The 26,492-nt window shown below is 36.7% G+C and overlaps 1 protein-coding gene across 2 annotated transcripts in view; it reads right to left on the bottom strand.

The window, feature by feature from the left end:
* Window positions 1–341: 341 nt before the first annotated feature.
* Window positions 342–26,492, bottom strand: part of tbc1d32 (TBC1 domain family, member 32) — a 58,847-nt gene continuing 32,696 nt past the window's right edge. For both annotated transcript variants that reach the window (XM_067417964.1, XM_067417965.1), the window contains exons 28-34: window positions 25,272–25,355; window positions 18,356–18,425; window positions 16,669–16,784; window positions 15,648–15,802; window positions 13,061–13,201; window positions 6,501–6,689; window positions 342–1,916 (exon numbers count right to left, since the gene is read on the bottom strand). In XM_067417964.1, the coding sequence (XP_067274065.1) occupies window positions 1,797–1,916; window positions 6,501–6,689; window positions 13,061–13,201; window positions 15,648–15,802; window positions 16,669–16,784; window positions 18,356–18,425; window positions 25,272–25,355 (875 nt within the window). In that variant the 3' untranslated portion in view covers window positions 342–1,796. The remainder of the gene's footprint in view (window positions 1,917–6,500; window positions 6,690–13,060; window positions 13,202–15,647; window positions 15,803–16,668; window positions 16,785–18,355; window positions 18,426–25,271; window positions 25,356–26,492) is intronic.

Below are 26,492 nucleotides of genomic sequence, written 5' to 3'. Positions count from 1 at the left end.
ATAAAAGAAAATCCATGATCTTACGTGTGTGTGTGTGTGTGTGTATACAGTTACGAACTCTACTTTGGAAAATGAACAGGTTATAGATTACAAGTTACCATATTTAAAATGTAATAAGTAGTGTAACTATTTCAATTACTAAGTAATGTAACTGAGTATGTGATTACTTTTCTGTATGTTATAATAACATAATGCTAATCATTTTCAAATATTTAAACCAGGCAGGATTGACCTGCAGGGTTTGACACTGATTCATAAATAGATGTATGGCTGGTAAATACGTTTAACATTTACATTTACATTTAATCATTTAGCAGACGCTTTTATCCAAAGCGACTTACAAAAAAAGGGGAGAGTAATAGAAGCAACGGAACAGACAAGGCCAAAAACCTGTAAGAGCTGTAAGAAATCTCAATTAATTAGCACAATACACAACAATTTTTTTTTTTTTTTTAAAGACAGACATCTACAACAAAAACTCACGTCCGCAAAGTGCCGAACACTGGATTTTGATAGCTAAGATAGCTACAACCCATTAGGACTAAGGCTGTTGCCCCAGCTGTTGTCGTTAATGCAGATTCAGTGGCCCAATGGGTTGGTTTTGTATTCTAGCTAAACGCGCAGCAATAGCCATCTACAACAAAAACTCACGTACGCAATATACAGAACACTGGATTCTGATAGTTATGATAACTATGATAGTTTAACTAGCTAATTTGTTATGAATGCAGATTAACATTGTTAAATAAATAATTGGATATGCATCAAGCAATATAGATCTTGAATACATATTAGTAGCATGGTGTGGCAGGCGGAAGCTTCCCTGCGGTATTTAATGACATCACATACAGAACCTGCAGACTCTTCCTCATGTTCGACATTGAAAACTTCTGTCGATAGCATTTTAGTTGTCAAACATATTTTGCACTCAACTGTGATATTTGCGCTCTTTTCTGATTTCTGGATGAAATTATTTTTTTAATTTCCAGCATTGGAACGGATTTTTATCACTCGCTTTCAGCGGCAATGTGGATTGATGTAATTGGCAGATGTGGTGTGCTGCAAGTCAAACAAGAGAACCAATCAAAAGCATCAGAATAGCATTGCTTTACTAAACGGCCTTTAAATGGCAGGAGGCATCATGCACGTCAAAAATAGGGAAAGCAGCAAATTATTATTATTTAACATATCCTAGCTTTTTACAGAAATCGTTCAGATGCCTCTGAAGACGTTAACCTTTTAATAAGTAACTGTAATTTAATTACACTTGTTTTTCTCAGAAACTGTAACAGATTACAGTTACATTTATTTTGTAATTAAATTACTACATAACGCTGTTACATGTAACTAGTTACTCCCCAATACTGTTTATATATATATGTATACACACACTCACAATATTGACATTAATATTTTAGTATCATCTGTGAAAGGAAAAAAAAATGGTAAGGGAAGTTTGATAATGCTTATGTAGAAAAGCATCCTTTTTTTGCACATCACTTTGACCGATTCACTACAGTTACTTATTTACTATGTTTTATACCTCTCTTGAGTAGCAAAATGGCTTTGAAGAATTTGATTTCTTATATTTATGATCCCCTGAGTGACAATACTTCCGTATAAGAATCAAAAAATGAAAGCAACATGGCTATATTCACATGGTGTTTGTCAAATCGCCGGCCTCTTTGCACATCGAGCATGTTGCATTTTAAAAACCGCCTGAATTCCATGCAACATTTGCAGTCTCATTCTGTACCACAAGCACTTTCAGTCCCTGCTGATCTTCGGATATCCGTCTAGCTGCTCCTTGGTAAGATGCTCCTCATGTCCGAGAGCACCATGGATCTGTAGTTGCGCTCCAGCCCCTCCATGTACTCCAGGTAATTACTCACCCTGAAGCTGTGAATTGGTTCCTCCTGCGAGCATAAAAGAAGCACAGATTTGATGAGCAGCGCTTGAGAGTGCCCGTTTGCAGAAAAGAGGTAGAACAGGCTCAAAACAACTTTAGAATAGATAATGTGCAATCCGATGAGATTTTGATATTCTTTTTCCAGTTAGAGCAGATCCTCCTGATTATGTTGCAGAGTGGTTAAAATTACTCTGAAAATTGTGTTCTGTTGTATCAAAGCATGCCAAATTTTTCACATAATAAATATTCTGCCAAATCTCACTGCAATCAGTAACAAAAGGTCTTTATTAATGAAACAAAAGGGTCATACACAGGCACTATGTGAGGTATGGCTACACATCTGGGTACTAAATAAACAATGCACCACCTAATACAATCTGACATTTAGTTCGGGATAAATAATATAGTTTAGACAAAGCCAAATGAATTACATTTTGTTTACGATGAGTCAGCGGATGCAAGACCAATGCCTGCATAAGCTATGCCTGAAGTTACAAAAGGACACTTCGTTCATGGTGAATGGATGAAAATGAGAGAAGGGATAATAAACCTTTATGAGTTTGCTGCGTTAAATAAAACATGCCTGCAGTGTAAGCAGTTTTGTGATATAACTGCAGACCACTGCATCAGTTTGCAATGACAAACAAAATACATTCACAATGCTTCAAAAGCAAAAAAAAAAAAAAAAAAAAACCCTATAATGACTGGAAAAGCCCACTATAAAACAAACAATAACCAATTTTATCCACTGCTGATGAATGCTAGATATGTTATAAATACAGGGCATCTTTCAATAGAACTGAACAGAGTCAGATTAGGTCACGGAATTGCATATGCTGCAATATGACAAACTTGTTTTTCTCGATTACTTTCAGTTTCGAACTACTATAAGATGAGATTTCATCCAACCAATCTTTGGTGAATTTAAAGGAATAGTTTTCAAAAAAAAAAACTTATTTGCCATTAAAGAACAACTCCAGCAATTTTTTAAGTTTATCTTGATCATTATATCTTTGTGAGTACAGTCTATAGAAAACAAAACCCGAACCGGATTGGTGCTTGCAACACAGAGTTATTACAGTTAATGCCCAGAGCCCCACCCCACCCCCCCACAAATCGGCAGCTTTGGGGGCATGCACGTAAAGGGTGTCTTTGTGCCTCTTAACAGACACAAAATGCAATTAAAATGTCTGTCCAACATGAACAGGTCCCTCACACGACAACGAGATGCGTTTAGCCACTTAGCTATTGTTTAAATTCACCTGTTTTAGACGGCTAGCTGTATCTCGCGCTGAAGTCCCGTGGGAACGCAGAGGTAGCGGGAAAAAGGCAGTCCAGTTGGTAAGAGCGTCATGTTTGTGCAAAGCAAGATTATTTTAAATTACTGCTCATCTTTCCTCAAGCCGGGTGTGCCCAAATAGAAGGATAAATAAAGTTTACATTACCTCCACAGTGGCTGCACCCGTCTTTAACCACGGAATGGCATTTTTCTTCAAACGGCTCCGCTGTGTTGTGTCTTTGTAAGTTAGTCAAGTGTTCGCTGCAAATTTTTACAATTCAGAAAGGCACAAACGCGAAGAATTTCTTCTTCACTCGTGAGCCCGATCGGATCATCACTATAATGATGTCCGGTTATGAATGAATCGTTCTTTTTAACCGGTTCTTTTGAACCAGTTCTTTTTAGTGAACCGGGCGAACCAGTTCACCAAATCGGACTGAATCGTTCTAAACGATCTCAGCATCTCAAATCTGCGCTGACCACACACGTTATTTTAGTTACTTTCTGACATGAGTGACAGTCCCTCCGAATATAAATAAACTAATGTCTTGAAGTATATGTTGTAACTCCAATCGTTAGCTGAAGTGAGACATGTTTTGCTGAGAGAACTGACGAACTCACGAGCAGCTGATACTGAGCATGCGCGAGAAACTGAACGAGCAGCGGTCCTCTCCAAGAAGTCCTCATCGGATCCGCAGTACAGAATCGAAAACTATTTCTCTCGGACACGTTCAATACTGAGGACCGACGAGGCGATGAGCAGAGTATCTTCATAAACACGATGCTCTTCTCGACTTTCCGGGCTAACGCTGAGTCCCCACGGGACTTCAGTGCGAGACACAGCTAGCCGTCTAAAACAGGTGAATTTAAACAATGGCTAAGTGGCTAAACGCATCTTGTTGTCGCGTGAGGGACCTGTTCATGTTGGACAGACATTTTAATTGCATTTTGTGTCTGTTAAGAGGCACAAAGACACCCTTTACGTGCATGCCCCCAAGCTGCCGTTTTAGCTGAGGGGGGGCTCTGAGCATTAACTGTAATAACTCCGTGTTGCAAGCACCAATCCTGTTCGTGTTTTTTTTTCTTCTATAGACTGTACTCACAAAGATATAACGATCAAGATAAACTTAAAAATTTGCCCGAGTTGTCCTTTAAGTTTTGCCTCTTTGTCTCCATCTCTGTTTGAAACCTGCAGTTGCAGTTATTTGCAGAATTATTATCTTGACACGAGTTGTGCATCGCATGGCTCCTCAGCGTGGATTAATCTGAATCATGAAAACTTGAATCCAATCTGAGGAGTATGAATGGCTGGCAGTCACTGCACTGGTGTGGATCATTTACTTAGGAAATCACAGATTCTACATCTTGGATGAAGGACCAAAAAAAGAATTCTGACCAAAAATTAGTGGCAGAACTCATTTTTGTGATATTCAGATGGAACAATTAAGTAACATGTCTGCCACCTTTGTTCTAAACAAATGAGAAAAAAAGGCATTACAATAAATTGCACTACCAACAGTGATTCAATCTTAGCTCATATCACATCAAACCGCGCAAATTATAATTATTGTTTTACTTCAATATTCTCAAATGTTTAATGTTAACAGTATTAGCATTGTGGGAAAATATTGCGTGATGTGTATTTATTGTGTATTAGCGTTTCCTGGAGATATTAATTTAAAAGTCCAATCTTTTGCTTTTGACTGCGTATGAATCTCCAGTTGTCACTGATGACTTACAATCTGCACTCATAATAATATGTTCAATTATTCCAGCTGCTGCGAGAAAAGGCTATAAACGTAATGACGTAATGATGCAAAGACGGACGGTGGCATCACTGGCATGATCAAATTTCCTGTGGAAAGCTACTAGTAACACCCAAATTATAACATTATTACAAGCGTACCATTGCGAATCGGCTAAGGTAAGGAGATGAACACTGGCTGGTTAAGTACTTGCTCAAATTTATTTTGGACAGCAGCTTTAAACTTTGCATGTCACAATAGGTCACAGAATCCAAAGTGGGGTGATGAATTCAAACCTGGTGTGATGAATTTCGGACATTAAAAAGCAGTTTGGATTTTCTGCAAACCCCCTAATTTTGTAATATATGTATAAAAGAAAGTAAGTGATAAAGGAGAGTAAATATAAAAGAATTTACATTTTTCCTTTTGGGTTTTGTGTTATTTTATTTGTATTTTTTCACACCATTGATGGCAGCTGTAGAGTTAGTACCAAAAAAAAAACCCTAACATAAAACCACAGAGCCATAAGAAAGCACTATTGTGAAAAGTCCAGATGTTTCCAAAAAGCTGAAGAAAAATCTCCCGCCTACAAAGCCATTTAAAACCAGAAAGTGGATGCATGCCGGTGTGTTCAAAATGAAACACTAAAAATGACATTTTAATTACAAGTACCCATTATCTAAAGAAATTAAAACTATTCCACTACCTATTGTTGCTGATAAAAGAGAAAAAAGAAAGAAAGAAAACAGCTTAAAAATGGTTTTGCAGACGCTTTGAACTCACTAGCCAGACTGTTTCATGTTTTTTGGAACGATTCGGTAGTGACAGACAATTGCTTTTGAAATCCTGCAAGCAAAGAATGACTTTAGTTGAGTTTGATTTACGCTTTGTTGAATCATCCAAAATGGATTCATTGTACATTTACTCTGGGTTTCAGAGTGAGATCGGGAGGGATTGTTATGAGTAATTTCCATTCCTGATCTTTAATTTAGATGAAATACAGATAAGTTTTGCAATCTTATATGTACAAATCTCCTGAAACAGTTTCTCTATTGCACAGGGTACGCTGTGAACAACGATGCACACAAAAACACTAAAAAGTTTGAACAAGGACAAGAGTGTGCTTTATCTGATTTACTGCAGCCTTGCACACTTCACAACACCTCAGTGTGTTCTTACCTTAAAGGACTAGTTCAGCAAAAACTTAAGACAAGTCAAGTCACCTTTATTTATATAGTGATTTTTACAATGCCGAATGTTTCAAAGCAGCTTCACAGTGCTAATAGGAAAATATGCAACAGAATTTGATTCGGCTGGACATCTGCTCTAGAGAAAACAGTTGTGTCATCAAGCTAATTTCAATTATCATATAGTGTCAATGCGGGCAGATCAGTAATATAGTTGAAATTTTAGTGTCCCCAACTAAGCAAGCCAAAGGCCAAAATCTAAAATCCTCTTTTTTGGAGCTAGACAGCCCCCGACCCAATCACTTATAAATTAATTCACCAATCACATTTTAATAAATGATAGCATCATTTTCATTTACAAAAGTAAAGTTATACTGCACCTTAAGAAAGACCTGCAGGTCCTGTGTCTGTGTGTGTTGTAGGATGTCTTGCTGCAGGTGACGGAGGGCAGAGACACACATGTACACCTGGTAGTCTGATCCCATGATGACGCAGGTGGCCACATAGTGACAGATCTCAGGCCAATCCAGGTAGTTCCAGAAACACTGGCTAAGCCACTGTATACAGATCTACATAACAGGTGGAGGAAGGAACAAAGTAAAAAAAAAAAAAAAAAACGCAACGTTAGCACCATACATTTTTTAAATCAATCAATATGAAATGCTGAAAAAATAAATGAGCGATCAAAAACTTCTGAGTATCGAATTCTTACATGATGCCCTCAAGACTGATGCAGTCAACAGTAAATTACCAGTTAAAATCATAAATAAAGGAACTGTATGTAATACATGTATTTCAATTAATCATAAAATGGCCCTTATACGTCACCAGACATTAAAAAATCATGTTCATTTCAAATACTTCTATCACTGACAGCAGTAGTCTGACCAGGATATTGTCATTTAAAAGTTGTTGTTGCAGCCCTCAACTGATGTTGATGTTGTCATGTTGTGTTTTGGCCTGAAGCTCCGCCCTCCGCCCTCCGCCCTCCACCTATCCTCCAATCATGAAGTCAGTAGTGTTTGGGCATCTGGGTTGCCAGATCTGCTCTAGTTACCACAGCTGCAGCTACAAACTTTCCTGCTGATCCTGCAGCCGATCTGGCAACCATGAGTCAGGGGGGAGGGGGATAGGGGATAGTGATTGCAGTACCAGTTTTGACCACAATCTTACACTTCCTTTAAAGCGGTACTTCAGCGCTAGGAAGATGAATCTGTATTTAAACTGGGTCATCAATGTAGTAGAAATGTGAAATATTTTTGAATTTGGTGCCTTCTAGACTGAGAAAAGACAAAAAATGTATGTTTGTCTCATGGGGATGAAATACTACACATTCCCAGAATGCTTCGCTGCCCTGTGAGGCCATTCCCAAAGCCACCTACTTGTTTACTGTGACTGAGTTGGAGAAGACACTTCAATTAAAAACTGAACGTGTCTGTTCAATATAATGAGTGAGTTACCGCGCGAGTATCACAGCACTGAGCACTAACTGCAGGAGTGAGATAAATGTCAATAATAATTATTACTATACTAAGTTTTGATTACAAATACTTTATATGGATGTGTTTGAATGTATTTTCATCCGCCGGGATGATAGAAATGACGTCATTACGTAAAGACGTAAAAGAACCGGTGATCCCTTTTTTTTTTAGGACGGATCATTGAAACGAACTGTCCGAAAGAACCGATTCACGGAAAAGAACCAAACTTCCCATCACTATCCCCCATGCGCGGGTTCAAAATATGCGGGAATGGCTCCCTCTGCTGGCTGTAGTCTTTAGCTTTTGGCCAAACATTCCTCCTTATGATGCAAATATCGTCAATTTGCGTCATAGGAGGAATTTTTCCAGAAATAAAATGCATAAATCTCTTGTCTCAGGGGGATATGAGGGGGGAAAGCACAATCATTTGAATATACTTCAGGGTTTCTACTGATGCAAAGCCATATGCTAATCGCTGAAGTAACCCTTTAACTATGAAACAAATCATCACATCATCTCTCACTCACTCACACACACATGTCTGGTTCACTATCTTTGTGGGGACTCTCCTTAGACGTAATGGTTTTTATACCATTCAGACTGTACATTCTCTCCCCCTACACTGACCCTGCCCATAAACCTACCCATCACAGGAAACATTCTGCATTTTTACTTTCTTAAAAAAACTCATCCTGTATAATTTATAGGCCTTTTGAAAAGTGGGGACCACTGGCTGGTCCCCACAATGTAGGTGATCTCAGGTTTTACTATCCTTATGGGGACATTTGGTCCCCACAATGTAATATAAACAAGGACACACACACACACACACACACACACACACACACACACACACACACACACACACACACACACACACACACACACACACACACACACACACACACACACACACACACACACACACACACACACACTGTTCTGATCAAACAAATGCAGCCTTGGTGAGCATAAAAGACTTCTTACCGACTATATGTATTTATTTTAATCTTGTTGAAGTATAAATCGAACACAACTGTATGGTTTACTGTATCCTTAAAACATTAATATGTTCCTTATAATTTTTTCGAATTTTTCAAATGATCATGATTTTTAATTTTTTTTATTTGCACATTGAAAGAGTGTTCCTTGGATCATACACAGAAATAAATCAAGTCTCTTGAATCATATGCAGAAATCCCTTTCATCCACAAGCTTGACATATTTTTGTTTCGGTGGTGGTGAACTGAGTGCAGGTCATATAATCCTCCTCAGAAGCTGTTCAATTATTCTGCGGTATCATAGATGGCATTCCAGTCTTGCCAAGCGTATATGCGTACATTCAGACCACTCCAGCAGGCAATTTATACAGCATCTGTGTCTCTCTCTCAGACACTCTTCCTGCTTTGTCTAGAATTTGAAACACTCTGAGTGCACAGACACAGATGCCCTCTATGATGGAGGTGACACTCAATTTACAATAAAAAAAAATCATCTTTCCTTCAGTTTCTATCAATTTAAAACTAGTTACGAGTTTTACAATGTTGGGTATTTTTTTGGCTCAAGTAATGTTTCTCATTAACTCTTGTGACATTAATTGTTTTAGACATTTGCATACATATTTTATAATTATCCTACTTACTTAACAAACATTAATTGAGAGACTATAGAATATTTGTATTAGAGCCGACTGATTTATCGGTCTGCCGATTTTATCGGCCGATATGAGCCTGTCACAGATATATCGGTGCATATGCCGCAGCCCGCAGACATGACACTGATATGTAATTTTACAGAACATATAACATAAAACGGTGTAATTTAGCAGTTTGTCCAGCAGATTGTGCTCCATTGTTCTCCATCACTGTAGTCGTGATACCAGCCAATCCTTTCACTTCAGTAAGGAGGTCTCATGTTCAGGCAGCAGCAATCAAGCACTGTCTTAACGGTAAGTTGCTAACTAGTTTGTGAAATACATAACTTACTGTAAAGTAGGGCTCCTACTGTTTTAGCATCGATATGGTGATGTGCGCATCCACGATAGTCACATCGCAAGATGTGTGATATAAAGTATAGGGATTGTAGTTGATTCTTGATTTTTACGGTGCAGCTGCATTACTGTTCAGAATGCCAATTCACATATATTAATGCAAATCATTTGCACGTGTTTTAAGTCAAAATGAGTATCATTGTTAACAGTTGGTTATGTGTTGTATTCATTTTCAGTTTACTATTAAATTGTTTAATACCCTGCCTCCATTACATATTTTTTGTCACAACATTATAAGTGTTTGAACACCACATTTGAGTGATCATTGCAAAAAATGTGTGTGTATATATCTCAATCAAAAGTTTGGACACATCAATGGAAAAGTGTCCAAACTTTTGACTGATACCATACTATAATACACATAAACAACAATGGCTGATATATCGAGATTTCTTTACTCCCTAATATATCGGTATCGGCCACATAAATCCATATCGGTTGGGCTCTAATTTGTATTGGTAAAGGGGTGATGAACTGAGAAATCAACTTTCCCTTGAGCTTTTGATATATAAAAGGTCATGATAATATAAGATTCTCCTGTAAGTTTCAGAGCTGAAAACTTTTTTAGTCAAAGAAAAGATTTTATAGACACCAGGCCCAGAAAACGATCGTGAGCTTCATTCTTACATCACCACGCTACGAAACACCGCCTCTACAGCACGTGTAATTCAGTAGCCCCGCCCACCGACTCATGGAGCTGATTGGTCGATCACTATTCAACGGCAATAATAATGTGGAAGAAGATAGCAAGATACTTTTGAAGAACACAGTCACTGCATAAGCTTCCTTCTGATCATAATCTTAAGAATGTGTGATACTTCATTTATTTTGAATGATGTTCCAGCTCACGTGGGGAAGAACGTTTGTGTGTTCGCTTCATTTCACTGTGGAATTGTTTGTAAACAAGTCTCAGGTACTGGATTTGCAGACACAATGTTGTGCCTTCGACAGGAATGGTGCAACAAACTTATGTGAGTAAAACATCTTTTTTTATACGTAGGCCTAATAGTAGTCCTGGGGCTGTGTTTTCTAGACAGGCAACCAAAACGTATGCCCGTCGGAAGAAATTCTTTCTTGATCTGGGCACGCATTTGTGTGTGTGTTCCCGCTTATATCGACCGATCGTGCGGGACATGCTATATAGAAATAATATTCCAATCAATCGAGGGTGGATGAGAAATAAATCATTGTTTTTGCTTGATAAAGACGTTTACCAGGCCTGTGGTTGAGAGAATCATTGCAGTTGTCGCTTTAATAATCTCTCCCTCATGTGAACTGAACTGACAGGGCCATAGATATGACAGGAGCTGAAGCTCATTAAATATGTAAATCTTCTCCAATCCTAGCCGTGGGCGTTTACTTCCAAGTCTCCATTGCGGCACGCCCATCAAAACCCAGCGTTCAGAAGAGAGCCTCAAAACCAGTGTAGAAAATAGCCTATTACTTATTAGTTATGATGTTTTTGAATGTAAACACCACACAAACGTCATTAGTTGACCTCAGACAATAGTATAAAAAAAGAAAAAAAAAGCTAGTTCATGACACCTTTAAAAAAATCCAACAAATTTCAAAAAGCTACACACACACATACACACACACACGTTGATCTATGTGGTTTACAGGGACTCTCCATAGGCGTAATGGTTTTTATACTGTACAGACCGTATTTTCTATCCCCTTACACTGCCCCTCCCCCTAAACCTACCCATCACAGGAAACATTCTGCATTTTTACTTTCTCAAAAAACATAATTTAGTATGTTTTTAAAGCTATTTGAATTATGAGGACATTTGAAATGTCCTCATAAACCACATTTATAGTGTAATATCAGTGTAATACCCATGTAGTTATACAAATTTGTGTCCTCATAAACCACAGAAACAGGCTCACACACACACACGACACACGGTTCACTATCTTTTCCTAACCCTTCCCCTAAGCATCTTTCTGCCGTACTGTATGATTTTTATGCTTGTTTCCTCATAGGGATTTCAATTTAGGTCCCACAATGGCACGAGTCCCCATGAGTTCAATGTGCTTTCAGGTTGAAGTCAACAAACCAGAAGACGACAATTATAGCCCTCTTCCTTTGCTGTCTAGTAACAGTTAAATTTAAAATTAAGAATGATCGGGTGAACAAATATTTTACTGCTTCCACTGCAGGGTGGGAAATTTACTTTTTTGCCCACTAGCCACAGTGGCTGGTGGATGCTCAATTTTACCAGCCACTTATATTTTTTTACCAGCCTTATATCTTTTTCCAGAATTCAAATTTAAAAGAAAGTGCATTAGCATAGTATGGGTGAATTTGGGTTGATTGGGACACTCTCCCCCAGTTATTTCAATGGCAGAAACGGTCAGAATCATGAAATGAGTTACTCGACAAAGGTGCATTATGCAAAGGTGCGTTACTAGCAACATCATTCTTTGACAAAAGCTGTCCAGTCCATTAAAATTAATGTTTTAAGTAGTAACCATTAAAAATATGTTTTACAATTCACCCGCCACTGTGGCTGGTATACACGGCAAAGTCACACGCCACTTTGAAAATGTACCTGCCATTGGCTAGTGGCGGGTGCTAATTTCCCACCCTGTTCCACTGACGTCTGAAACCATGTTTCTGCTTTCCCGTCACATCACACTAATGTTGCCTCGTTACACTGGAAGACTTAATTTCCTGTGGCCTTAAAAAGAAAAGGGAAACTCTCAGAAAGAGTTTAAGATTACTGATCATTTTGTGTTTGTGTGTGTGTGTGTGATTCTAATAACAGCACTGAATTTCTGGGCACACAGAGAAATTCATTTTTTTAGTCATGTCAGAGGAATGAAGCAAGGTCCTGGCCTATTAAGAGTAAGCAAATTATAAAGAATATAAAAATAAATAAGCTAAATGCAGAACACAAAGCTTTCAATATGCTTGTCCTTGAATGCTAGATAAGGTCAGAGCTGACTAAATCTGACAAAAGACTTGAGGCAGAGCTTTGAGATCATACTTATAAACCCCAGAGAAAGGGCAGCGCAGAATAATCACCAGTTTTGTCTATGAAGTTCGTCAGTTATCGAGGTCATAACAATGTCCTTGCATCTTTATATTTCTAGCCTGGCAATGTCAAACAATTCACCCAGCGATCACAATTCACGTCATCAGTGATGTGACTCTGACGAAAATACATGCAATGAGCTTAAATACAGGACACATATATTTCCAAGTCAGTTCCATATGTTTTTTGCTTTTCTGACAATTTTAGTTATTATTAATAAAATATTAGACAATGAAAGCACCAGAATACCTGCTATGCAAAATGCATCAAGGTTGGTAGGTCTGCGTGGACATTTACCAACAGAGGAGATTAGAGTGAACTCAAAATGTAAAGCAACATTTCCAAATGAAATACTTAAAAAACAGCACCTGAGAGGGAGTGAAGCCAGACATCCTGAAGGCAGAATAAACCAGAGGAACCTCAGCCTTGAGCAGCATCTCAACATAATGAGCGGTGCAGGAGTAGATGGGATGAATGCCTGATTGAGCGATCTCTAAAGGGAGATGCACCTAGGGGAATCAATGGGGAAAATGGGGAATCAAGGGGGAAAAATGTGAAGAAACTGTTAAAATGCATTGCACAATGTGTGGTGTAAATGAAGCTAAGCTGCATTGGTTCTTACGTGTCGTAACTGATCATGAAGTGCAAATGAGATTTGAGAACTCTGTAAAGGGCACGATTTTCAGTAAATAATTATTTGATTATAGTCTGTTTTCCACACAAAGCTATCATATGACTTTTGAAGACTTTTAAATAACACAAAACAGCGTTCATTGCCTGATGGCCCTGGGTCAGTGTGAAAGAAACTTGGGCTAGTTGATGGATCTGTCAGTTGCCCGATCAGGCCAGTGCTGCATCTTCACATAAGTGTATTATATGCATGTGTTTTTAACTCTTGCCCACTTAAATATTCAAGCGCAATTAGAAGCAAAAGGACCTAAGTTTCTCAGTTTGGTACTCACACGCTGTGTTATAAGTTTTGGATTTGTACAACACACATCCAAAGTGTGCGACCAGAAAGCTGCATCTCGTGGTGTGCAAATGCATATTTAAACAAAATAATAATAATAATATTTTTTTTACATAAACAGGAGAAATAAAATGCATGTGCAATGTTGGATCTGTTTTTATATGTTAATCAAACAAAAAGACTGTTCTTGACTAAATAACTTTAATCTTGACTAAATGTTTAATCTATATTAATACAGTGAAGACTGTACAGTGATATTTTTACATTTAATTATTATTTATGCACCTGAAAATGTAGTTTAGATCACATTAAAAACCTGAAAAGAACTTATAGAATTGAATTATAAAAGAATTTAATTTGTATATGATGGTTCTGTTGTATTTATTTGTACTATTTGTTTGTAATTTGATTATTTGTTCTTACAATAACTAGGCCTATTTTAATTTAATTTGTACATCTTTTTACATTTGTACATATCCAAGATTAAAAATTATATTTTTGTGGTGGGGCCCGACTGGGCCAATAGAAAAAAGTCCTTAGCCTTGAGCCCTGCAAAATCACTTTTATGATTCTAATTTTAACCAAATTTTTTTAAAGGGAAAATCCAGTTATTTTTTTTTATAGAAAACAAAAAGTTGTGCAAAATAATAAAAAATTCCTCCAAGGGTTCAAGCCACCACAGAAAACAAAACACCACAGGTGCTGATGACATGGCCCAGATTTTATTATCTGCCCGTGTCTTCCTGTTTAGAAGGATCTGTGACAAATGTGAGGACTGCATCTTCTCTTTTTCTGATTCTCATCATTGTCTCGGAATGATTTAAATGCACGGCCACTCTGACAGCTGAGAAATATGGAATTGTAATCAGACGAACTTGTGTGTGTGTGTGTGTAGCATTATCATGTCCCGCACATATTTTTACAGCTGAAACTCTATTAACTGAGCTCTGTTTACTATCCGCTGTTCTGAGAAAGAGAGCGAGATTGTGCCATCCAAATTTTATGGGGACCACAGTAATGACTATGCCCCAGTAATATCATGATATCCCGCATTTCCTCCCAGTATTAACTTTTCCTATGCAAATGGAGATTAGAATGATAATGCAGGTCAAAATGCTCAGATTTGTTTACAGCACATGGAAATGGGAGCTACACAAGAATATGCATATAAATTCAGAACATTACTAAACATGAGAGGGATGCAGATGTTATTAGTTTACATAATTGCACCATGAGCTAAGTTTGAGATATTTAAAGGAATAGTTCACCCAAAATGAAACTTTTTATACACTACTGAAAAACCTTACAAAAACCTACTGGTCAAAAGTTTGATTTTTGATTATTATTTTTTGTGTGTATATGTTTTTTTTTTTTTTTTTTTTAAGAAGTCTCTTATGCTCAACAGACTACACAAATTACAAAATACAGTAAAGGCAGTCATTTTGAGAAAATGACCATTTACAATAACTTTTATTTTTGTGATGGCAAAGCTGAATTTTCAGCATCATTACTGTAGTCTTCAGAATCACATGATCCTTCAAAAAACATTCTAATATGCTAATTGGGTGCTCAAGAAAAAATTCCGCTGCTGCTAGTGTTTTTAACATTGAAAATAATAAAACATTTATTTGAAATTTCTAATATTTTTATTTCTAATTTAAATATTTTTGTGAAATAGGGACAGCATTTATTTGAAATACAACACTTTTGTAACAATTTAAAAAGTGTTTAATTTCATTTTTAATCAACTGAATGTATCCTTGCTAAATAAAAAGTATTTATTGAAACAAAAAAAGTTTTGGTGGGGGACTAGTCTTTTAATGTGTTGCGTGTGCAATGTGTTGCTCCAGTCATGATAATAGGTACTCCAGCAGCACATAATGAAGAGTGCATGAATGAGAAGAAAGAGAAACAATTTAAAAAAGCCTATTACTAATGTAACAGGCTAATGTATACTAATACTAATGTAACGGGCTGTAACTCACAGAGCTGTGCAGTCTCGGGGGCCACAGGAAGGCAGACGGCAACAAACGGGAGAAACGCAAGAGCAGACTTAGAGAGCGGCCCACGTCGCCATGCATGAGCAGAAAAACTGTGGAGGCAAACCAATCGTGACCAGGATAACCGCCCTGGAAATAGGCTGACACCTGGGTCAAGGAATCTTCCATACATTCTAGAGGTTGACCTATTTGAGTTTTACCTGTACTGCTAATGCCAATATATAAAGAAATGCAATATAGTAGCCCCAAAAAGTATTTGAACACTTGTTGAAGAAATGTAAGAATGTCACATTGTTAAATACAGACCATCACACCAGGAAGCATCCGCAAACAAATGATACTACAGCTTTTCTTATTAGTTCTGAACTTTTTTTTTCTTCCTCTACTTATATCCAACTGAATTTTAGTCACAGATATCCAAGCAGAGGACAAAAGTGATTAATTAATGCTTGACAGCATTGAAATGCTAATACGTCTTATTTATAAGCAATATACTGTATAATAACTTTCAAAAGTTTGGGTTAAGTACGATTTTTAAAAATAAATTAATACTTTTATACACCAAAGAGGTATTAAATTGATCAAAAGTGATGGTAAAGATAGACATTTGTGTACAAAAGATTCCTATTTCTATCTGTTCATCAAAGATATTATTTTAAATCTACAAAAACTCTTCAAAAGTGTACTTTGGCTACACTTCTTTCAAATAAAGACCATTTGGTATTTTTTTAATTTATTTCTCAATTACTCGAAATTCACTCCAAAAAAACAAAGCAAAAAAAAAAAACGTGGCCTATCGATGAGCAAAGGTAGATGCATACTAAATACTTATACTAAATTGAACTGATACTAAACTTTTAATTGTGATTCATCCACATAAATATACTATGCATGTTCTAAAGCAAACAACACTATTGTGCAAAACAAATGTAATATATCCGAATTCTTGCATTAAGTTGCATGTCACTTGACTGATATCAGGAATAATCTGTAATGAGAAGGATACAGAGATCAGAGGTGACCTTGACTCGTTGCTGAGAAAGAAACTCCTGACAGTGCTTTAGCAAAAGACACAGATCCTGTTCTGAATCTTCTCTCAATAGCTTCAGGAACTTGCCATACCTGTACACACAACACACACACACAAACACACACATACACACACACACACGCACACAGTTTTACATGGCAGCTTCATTTAATACCCTTGCTAAACTAAGTTGAAAAGACATGTTAAAATGTTCTTCCCAAAACACCAACGTGTGCACATTTACATAATTCATTTTCTCAGGGCAATATTTCTTGACTAATAAGAACAAATCTTGCTACCAAATTAAATTTGGTTTTATCATGCATGTACAGTCTCTCCCTGGGAAACAGCACAAAATGAAGGTTAACAGAGAGTTACAATTATTCCAATGTGCTGAGCACTAGAATGCATTGCCTGATTACAGTCATTGTGGACTGCCTTAAGATAAAATATCCAAATGGGTTCATACTGGTTGAACTAGAGTGCTGACATACTGGACAAAGACATTGGCTTTCAGTAAAGCTGCTTGAGAATGAATCTAAATAAATACACACCCTGCAACTATTTCTTAATTAGTATTGTTTTCCAGTATAAATATCTAAACATTTTTAGAGGGGTCATGAGATGATGAGGAATCAATTTGCCTTTATCTTTTGACATAAGATTTTTGTAACATTCAAATGTTCTGCAAGTTGTATAGCTTAAAACATCTTCCTCATTATATTGCACTTATTTAATCCAGCTCTAAAGAGGGCGCATTTTGATGTTTTGGGATATGTTATGGGCAAATGTATTTGCATATGCCCGCCTCCAGAGTAAGACATCAATTGAATAATTATACATCATCACACCACAGGCCCCACCCACTGTCATTCAGTCATTTATAATGGCTGACATTTTCCTACAACAGTAGCTTGTTTAATATTCACAGATATTACACTAGTATATCACCAGATGCGTTCTCATGTACTGAAATGTGGTACCGAATGATTTAATGTGAATCGGTACTCGGTAGTACCAACGTAGTTCGGTAATCCTTAAAAGTACAGATTTCGGTACCCAACCCTATGTTTGGGTTAAATTAACATTTTTGTTTTAGTCTATAAAGTACTGACAACATTTCTCCCACATTCCAAATACAAATATTGTCATTTAGACTTCAGAGCATTTATTTGCAGAAAAAAATGTGGTCAAAATAATGATCGTTATATAATCTTACATTACCATGACCTATATATACCAAAAGCTTAAGGGAAAGTTGATTTCTCAATTCATCACCTCTTTAACTTTCATTAAAACACTAGATTTGTAAAGGGTGTTTTTATGCATGTTTGGCCTGGGTTTTTGTCAATTATACTATTCTGACCAGCAGGGGTCGCTTTGGAGACAGGTGTTTTCGACACAATACAGCACATTTTCTTCAACTGTTTTAGTGTTTCACAAAGCTTCGGCCTGCCCATCACTAGAATGAGGTGTACCTGTGTTGGAATTCAACAGACACTGAAATGGAATGGCTGCCATATATATATATATATATATATATATATATATATATATATATATATATATATATATATATATATATAAACTTTAACATAAGTGAACCTCAAGGGGCATAAAATTATTATTATTATTATTATTATTTACTCATAAACTATTTTACCTGAGGGATATCCCCACACCTAACTGCTCCACAGACGACAGGCTTCGAGTCTTTACACTGTGGTCCACCACTGAAACCAAAAAAAAGAGAGAGAAATTACTTCCCATTTACACCCCCTCTTCAAATACCCATTTAATTTTGGTAAATGAGCACAGAGTATCAAAAGAGCACTGCAAAATGTGCTGTTAAATAATACATTTTCATCTCAGCATCAGCTTACCCACAAATCAACATCAGCTGCGTAATCTACATTCATCATGCTTAAGAATCGCCTTAATTGAGTGAATGCCCTTGGTGAGACGGAAATGGGCCCACTGATATAATTATGGGGCCATTCCTCCATCCTTATTAATATAACAACAATGTCAGGATTGTAATGATGACATAATGCAGATAGATGTGCACCTTGTAAAGTGACTGGCCTTGACTGGCTGGCAAACGAACCAATAGGAGAGAAGGGCTAAGACTGATTGACAAATCATACTTCCCTCAGCGATTATGACATGAACGGCTAAGTGAGATGAAGCGTGACAACTCGCTCCAACTGCTCTGCTAAATGAGAGGTGAGGACACAAATGCTAATGTAACATAACACCATAATACTTTCAATGTCAGGCATCCGCATGCACCCATATATCTTATTTGGGAAGCTTCTGCATTTGCAACTGGTTCAGGCACATAAATTCACATTTGAATGAACTCACTCACCAATTCATTTATCACTCAAAAGTTTAGCCAGAAACAGCATTTTGCATGGCAAAATCATATTTAAACTTGCCTTTAAATGCACAACATTATTCAAAGTGCTGATGTAATTTCCACTGCAACAGGAAGATGGGGAGGGACATATCGAACAGCTCATCTCCTTTTTTTAAATAGTCAATAACGTTTTGTTTATATGACAGCTCAGCCAGAGTTGTTGAGCTCGCTAAAGCCTCAGTTTCCTCCTAATCTCTAACCGTTTATACTCTTAATCTCCTCCATATCACTTTAAAATATAGCATTCTGTGCAGAATTCAAATGGGTATGATACTTTTTCTGGTATTAGCCGATTTGCACATGTTGCGATCCTGTCTTCCATTTCATACTTGAGGATGTGATTGGTTGCAGACGTCACTCTTAATTGATTAATTTATGGGTTGAGAGTATAAAATTTGTAATAATTTCCTCTTGTGGAACATCGTTCTCCAGAGAATTAATTTGCTCCAGCTTGTTATGTTTTAGTTTGTTTATTATCAAAATTCCTTACCATTGGATTATTATTTTCACCTTTACTGTTTAAATCCCTAGACATTTTGCTATCTTTCTGTAACAGATCACTATTTTTATTTAATAAATAATCTTGCGAATTAAACCATTCGTTTGCAAGTGATCCTCTTTATGTGACGGTTGAGAACGAGCTGGCTGTGACGTGCGTATGATCTGCTCTATGCTATCGTGTCTCATGTAACAGTGTCGCCTCAATTGAAAGCATATTTACACTTTTCCCTATCCCCTATGTAGTGCAGTATGCTATTCACCATGCAGAGAAATGTGTGAGCAAGTGACCAATTTTAGCTGCAGCTTCAGTATAGAGGACCAAACCTGCAGAAAAATAAATTAATGAATGAATGAATAAGTAAATAAATGAATAAATAAATATACACATATGTAAATAAATAAACAGATAAATAAATGTATGTAATAATAATTTGAACCATGATTCTACTTGAAATGTGTATGCTATTTTGGAAGCAACATTTGACACACTCTATATAAACAATTTGAAAACAAAAAGATGAACAGCAGCATTAAAAAGTCCAGTAACACTTTAGTACAGGGAACACATATTCACTATTAACTCTGACTTTTGCCTCAATAAACTCCTAATTTACTGCTGAAGCTAACCAATGATTTGCTGAAGCTACACAAGGACCGCCCTCCTCATTTCCATATTGCACATGGAAAAGTAAAAATAAATGACTCAATCGATCAATAAATGTAAAAATAAATACATATGGGAATAATGTATAATAATAAATAAATGTAAAAAAATAAAATAATGCATAAATAAATAAATATAAAGATAAATGTAAAACAAATAAATAAAAGTTAAATATATACGCATATCAATTTTTCTAAAAGCAGAAAATAATAAATTACGGGAAAGATAACACAGCATTTTATTTGATTAAAATGAATCATATTTATTTTAGCAAGTTGTTTATTCTGTTATTTATTTTCTTATTATAACATTTATTTATCTATTTATCTCTTTATTCAGTTGCATATGTGTATATTTATTTATTTATTCACTCATTTATTTACTTATTCATTCATTCATTTATTTATTTTGAATTTCTGCAGGGTTGGTCCTCCATACTTTAGCGTCTGTTCATAATGTAGTGGGCAGAACGCTGTAGATTATAAAGAGCATTTGATTGGAAAATCTGATGGGAGCTGAAGAACAGAGTGACGTCACCAAAATCATTGATCAACGGAAGATACTAAGATTTGAATGCTTAAATCTTCTAAATGTGAATTTTGTCATTGTGTTGGAGCACACTAGCTTATAGATAACATTTATAATAAAACAAAAACTTCAATATCAATTTCATGGGGAATTTTGGTAACACTTTATTTTAAGGTTAAGTTATTAACTATCAACTTGCTTATTAGCATGCATATTACTAGGATATTGGCTGTATATTAGTACTTATAAAGCACATATTAATGCCTTATTCTGCATGACCTTATTCTACATCACTTAATCCTACCCAATACCTAAACAAAAATGCTACAAAAACTACCTTACTAACTATTAATAAGCAGTAAATTAGGAGTTTATTGAGGCAAAAGTCAGAGTTAATAGTGAATGTGTTCCCTATACTAAAGTGTTACCGGACTTTTTAATGCTACTGTTCATCTTTTTGTTTTCAAATTGTTTGTATAGAGTGTGTCAAATGTTGCTTCCAAAACAGCATACACATTTTATTTCTAGACAAATGCTCTTCCTTAGATTTCAAGTAGAATCATGGTTCAAAACATCACACTCACTATCAGTTAAATTCAAACACTGTGGGATTCAAAATGTAAATCACATGATCAACTAATGATATAATATTTTTAAAAAAGTGCATTAAGATTGCTGGAAGCATTTTCACTTGTAGCTTCAGACTTTGAACTTCACACATAAATGAAAAGAGATGCTCGTCATTAAATTAAAACTTCATGAGCTTCTCGCAACCCAAACCACTAATAATCTCCACAGTTAACTGACCCCTGACCCTTACTATACTCAAACAAAGAGTTATCAAAAAGTCTTTCAAAGTATGAAGACTTCAGCTCTCTGAGATTAAAAAGAAAAATGTATGTTTTGAGAGAGTAGACATTTTGAAAGATGTTTAATTGATGCCATGGAGTCAAATACAAAGCAAAAATCAATGATCATGGCTTATTATAATCCTTAAAACAATTATAGGTTGAGAGGGGTGTGAATTTTGGTAAATCTTTCTTTTTAAGTGGTCACATTAATCAAGCTGAAGACTGCAGATATTACTTGCAGCTGGGATTTAAACAAAAGAGTATGAGCAATATTATTTCTGAGAACCATTATGTTTAATAAATGAAAAGAGCCTCAAATATTCGGCAGTTTTCTAAATAATTCTGTTTGCATGAATAGAAAGCTGACAAATGTCTGCCAGAAGGATTTTTACAATAAATTTACCATGGTGATCCAACCGTGAACCAATGTGCTAACCAGGTGGAATGCAGAAACCAATTTGTCTTTTAAATACTGCTTGTCATCTTAACACTATCACATCAATATTTGTTGTTTAAAGGCTTAGCTCATCAACATTTTTCAAATATATTCCCCTCCAAACTCGTATCAACATATTTGAATGAAATCAAAGAGATTTTTGTTCCTCCATTGACAGTCCACTTTGACCTTTCAAAAAGTTTATAAAGAGACCGTAAAAATAATCCATCTGAATTGAATGGTCAAATTCAAAATTTGAGTCAAAATTTTCTGAAGAGATACGATCGCTTTATATGATTCAATTTAAGCTTTTATTCACATATAAAGAAAACTCTCATGCATTATTTACGGAAGCTCAAGCATGTTTGATTGGCATGCAAGAACCAATGAGGTTCATTCGTGTGTTGCGCAGCACATTTGAGCTTCAGCAAGAACCAGTGAGGTTTGCCTTGCAAGTAAGGTTGAGAGAGAGAGAGAGAGAGAGAGAGAGAGAGAGAGAGAGAGAGAGAGAGAGAGAGAGAGAGAGAGAGAGAGAGAGAGAGAGAGAGAGAGAGAGAGAGAGAGAGAGAGAGAGAGAGAGAGATTAAGCGTATGTAAATGACCTGATTCTGTGTCTCTCAATAGTGTTCGACAGCAGTGTCTCTACTAATAGTGATAAAGTTTATCTGCTCCAAGAACAGCCCAGTTATTACCTTACTAGTGAGAATTTTCATGTACAGTGCCTTGCGAAAGTATTCGGCCCCCTTAACTTTGCGACCTTTTGACACATTTCAGGCTTCAAACATAAAGATATAAAACTGTAATTTTTGTGAAGAATCAACAACAAGTGGGACACAATCATGAAGTGGAACAACATTTATTGGATATTTCAAACTTTTTTAACAAATCAAAAACTGAAAAATTGGGCGTGCAAAATTATTCAGCCCCTTTACGTTCAGTGCAGCAAACTATCTCCAGAAGTTCAGTGAGGATCTCTGAATGATTCAATGTTGACCTGAATGACTAATGATGATGAATAGAATCCACCTGTGTGTAATCAAGTCTCCGTATAAATGCATCTGCACTGTGATAGTCTCAGAGGTCCGTTTAAAGCGCAGAGAGCATCATGAAGAACAAGGAACACACCAGGCAGGTCTGAGATACTGTTGTGGAGAAGTTTAAAGCCGGATTTGGATACAAAAAGATTTCCGCAAGAAGCTTTAAACATCCCAAGGAGCACTGTGCAAGCGATAATATTGAAATTGAAGGAGTATCAGACCACTGCAAATCTACCAAGACCTGGCCGTCCCTCTAAACTTTCAGCTCATACAAGGAGAAGACTGATCAGAGATGCAGCCGAGAGGCCCATGATCACTCTGGATGAACTGCAGAGATCTACAGCTGAGGTGGGAGACTCTGTCCATAGGACAACAATCAGTCGTATACTGCACAAATCTGGCCTTTATAGAAGAGTGGCAAGAAGAAAGCCATTTCTTAAAGATACCCATAAAAGGTGTTGTTTAAAGTTTGCCACAAGCCACCTGGGAGACACACCAAACATGTGGAAGAAGGTGCTCTGGTCAGATGAAACCAAAATTGAACTTTTTGGCAACAATGCAAAACGTTATGTTTGGTGTAAAAGCAACACAGCTCATCACCCTGAACACACCATCCCCACTGTCAAACATGGTGGTGGCAGCATCATGGTTTGGGCCTGCTTTTCTTCAGCAGGGACAGGGAAGATGGTTCAAATTGATGGGAAGAGGGATGGAGCCAAATACAGGGCCATTCTGGAAGAAAACCTGATGGAGTCTGCAAGAGACTGGGACGGAGATTTGTCTTCCAACAAGACAATGATCCAAAACATAAAGCAAAATCTACAATGGAATGGTTAAAAAATAAACATATCTGGGTGTTAGAATGGCCAAGTCAAAGTCCAGACCTGAATCCAATCGAGAATCTGTGGAAAGAACTGAAAACTGCTGTTCACAAACGCTCTCCATCCAACCTCACTGAGCTCGAGCTGTTCTGCAAGGAGGAATGGGCAAAAATGTCAGTCTCTCGATGTGCAAAACTGATAGAGACATACCCCAAGCGACTTACAGCTGTAATCGCAAAAGGTGGCGCTACAAAGTATTAACTTAAGGGGGCAGAATAATTTTGCACGCCCAATTTTTCAGTTTTTGATTTGTTAAAAAAGTTTGAAATATCCAGTAAATTTCGTTCCTCTTCATGATTGTGTCCCACTTGTTGTTGATTCTTCACAAAAAAATTACAGTTTTATATCTTTATGTTTGAAGCCTGAAATGTGGCAAAAGGTCGCAAAGTTAAGGGGGGCGAATACTTTCGCAAGGCACTGTAGCTTCTAAGTTGTTAAACTATTTTACGGATACAATCGTCAGATACTGACGATTACAGACATAAGATACAATCGTGTGTCCATACTGTATGTGTGTGCGTTTGAGTGGAAGAGAAAGCGGAAGAGAGTATGCCCTTTTCATACATAATAAAAGTAGTTTTGTGGTTAAAAAAACAGGGAAATAAATTGACGTCTTTATCAAATCGTTTACTATATTTATTTTCTTGGTCAGTGTAGTAGTGGGTTTTGGTTTTGTTGTTCAGGTCTATAAGAACCTTTGAAATAACTGTTACTGAAATCATTTGGCAAAATGATATGGAACTGTACTGTGGTCAAGACCTGCCTTGAACTACTTTAGCTGTGCGTTTCCCTGAAAGTAATTGCACACCTTGGAATGTTCGTCAAACAAACAGATTCAAGGATTCAACAGCATAAGTAGTATAAATATCCAGGTAGTATAAGTTTAAGAACTTTTTTAAGCAACAAGTGTAGTTACGTAGACTGTCAATGAAGGGACGGAAAAATCTCAGATTACATTTAAAATGTCTTCATTTATGTCTCAAAGATGAACGAAAGTCTTGCGGTTTTGGAGCGACATTGGGGTGACTAATTGATGACAAATTATTTAGAATTTAGATACGTTTTTGGGTGAAGTAAACCTTTAATATACAGTAATGAGAGGCAGGGCTACAAAGGTATATTCACAAAATGCTTTATTTAATTTTTTTTATTCGATATGTACCATCAGAAGTGAAGGGTATCTCTTTTAGTTGACTGCAAGACAGACACATAAATAAAATAATATCCTTTTATTAAACATTGAAGTGCTTTTGACTGACCTTTATATTCTGCCGGTGGAAAGAAGCAGTCAGTAGATGAAGAGGAGAGATGCAGCACGACCTTCTCCAACAGATCAGCAAGTACTACGAGAGCAGCAAACAGAAAAGAAGAAACCTGAACCGTCAAGGCAATTCCCTTTGAATCAGACCTCAAATATCCTGCAAAAGAGCCTCTGTGATATAAAAAGTGGATCCTAGAGAAATCAAAGACGCCTTGAGCCACAGTATATTGAGTTTAAAAACAGATCTACCATGAGAAACCATGCTTGTCTTGTTTGTGGAAATGCATAACTCCAACTGTTTATAACCCTTTTTATAATTTTTATTTAAATACCATTTTAAATAAACAGACATATACTGTAATTAGGGATGCACCGATTCGATACTCAGTATCAGTATCAGCTCTGATCCGCCATTAATTGCCAGATTGGGTATCGGTCAGACAGGGCTGATCCAAATTCGATATTGTGCGTAAATTTTCTGTTATTGTTAAGCCCCAGTGCCCCACAAAAGGCACAAAAACATTATAAAGCATCATCGACAATTCCTGCACTATATTACAAGCATTCTAAAGCCATTCCATAGTTAAATGTGAGCTACAGATATTAAATACAATATTTAAGTCATAAAAGGCTCAGCCACTCTCCATTCAGCTTTTAAACTGTGTGTCGCGTTTGGTTACGACAGTCAATAGGACTGTTATAATGCTTGATCTTTAGATAACGGTCTATGGTTTCTCATATAATGACTTTATCTTGCTGCCGTTTATTGCTGTAAATCGTGTTACTTTCTACCGGGTGTCTGTTAGATCACAACACTGGACTAGATATTGTATCGTTCTTCACACACAGTAACTGAAATGTTAAACTGTTAAAATAAACGGCTTAACAAAATATTGCATAGATACACTATGCGTCAATATATCTTCCTTTTGTGTTTTGAGCTTCTCAACGTGGATGGAGCAGTGCCGGTGCGCGCTGTGACTCCGTGTTGCTTCAAGTGGATCATCCTGCGCACGGGATGTGCATACACGCTTTTTATTCTACTCTGTTGCTTTCATCACATTATCCTGCACACGGGATGCGCATGTACGCTTTGTTGCGCTCTGCATTATAATACTCTTGCGCTATGTAAGATTATTAATAGCCTTTCTTGTTCTGCCCTATCTATAATATGTTGCTGCCTCATTAAAAATATGTGCTATACATTTAAAATACATTT

Source organism: Pseudorasbora parva, chromosome 15, assembly GCF_024679245.1.
Source record: "Pseudorasbora parva isolate DD20220531a chromosome 15, ASM2467924v1, whole genome shotgun sequence".
In the NCBI taxonomy this organism is placed as follows: Eukaryota; Metazoa; Chordata; class Actinopteri; order Cypriniformes; family Gobionidae; genus Pseudorasbora; species Pseudorasbora parva.
Note: the sequence above shows the minus strand (reverse complement) of the source record. Positions and strands in the feature narration are given on the sequence as shown.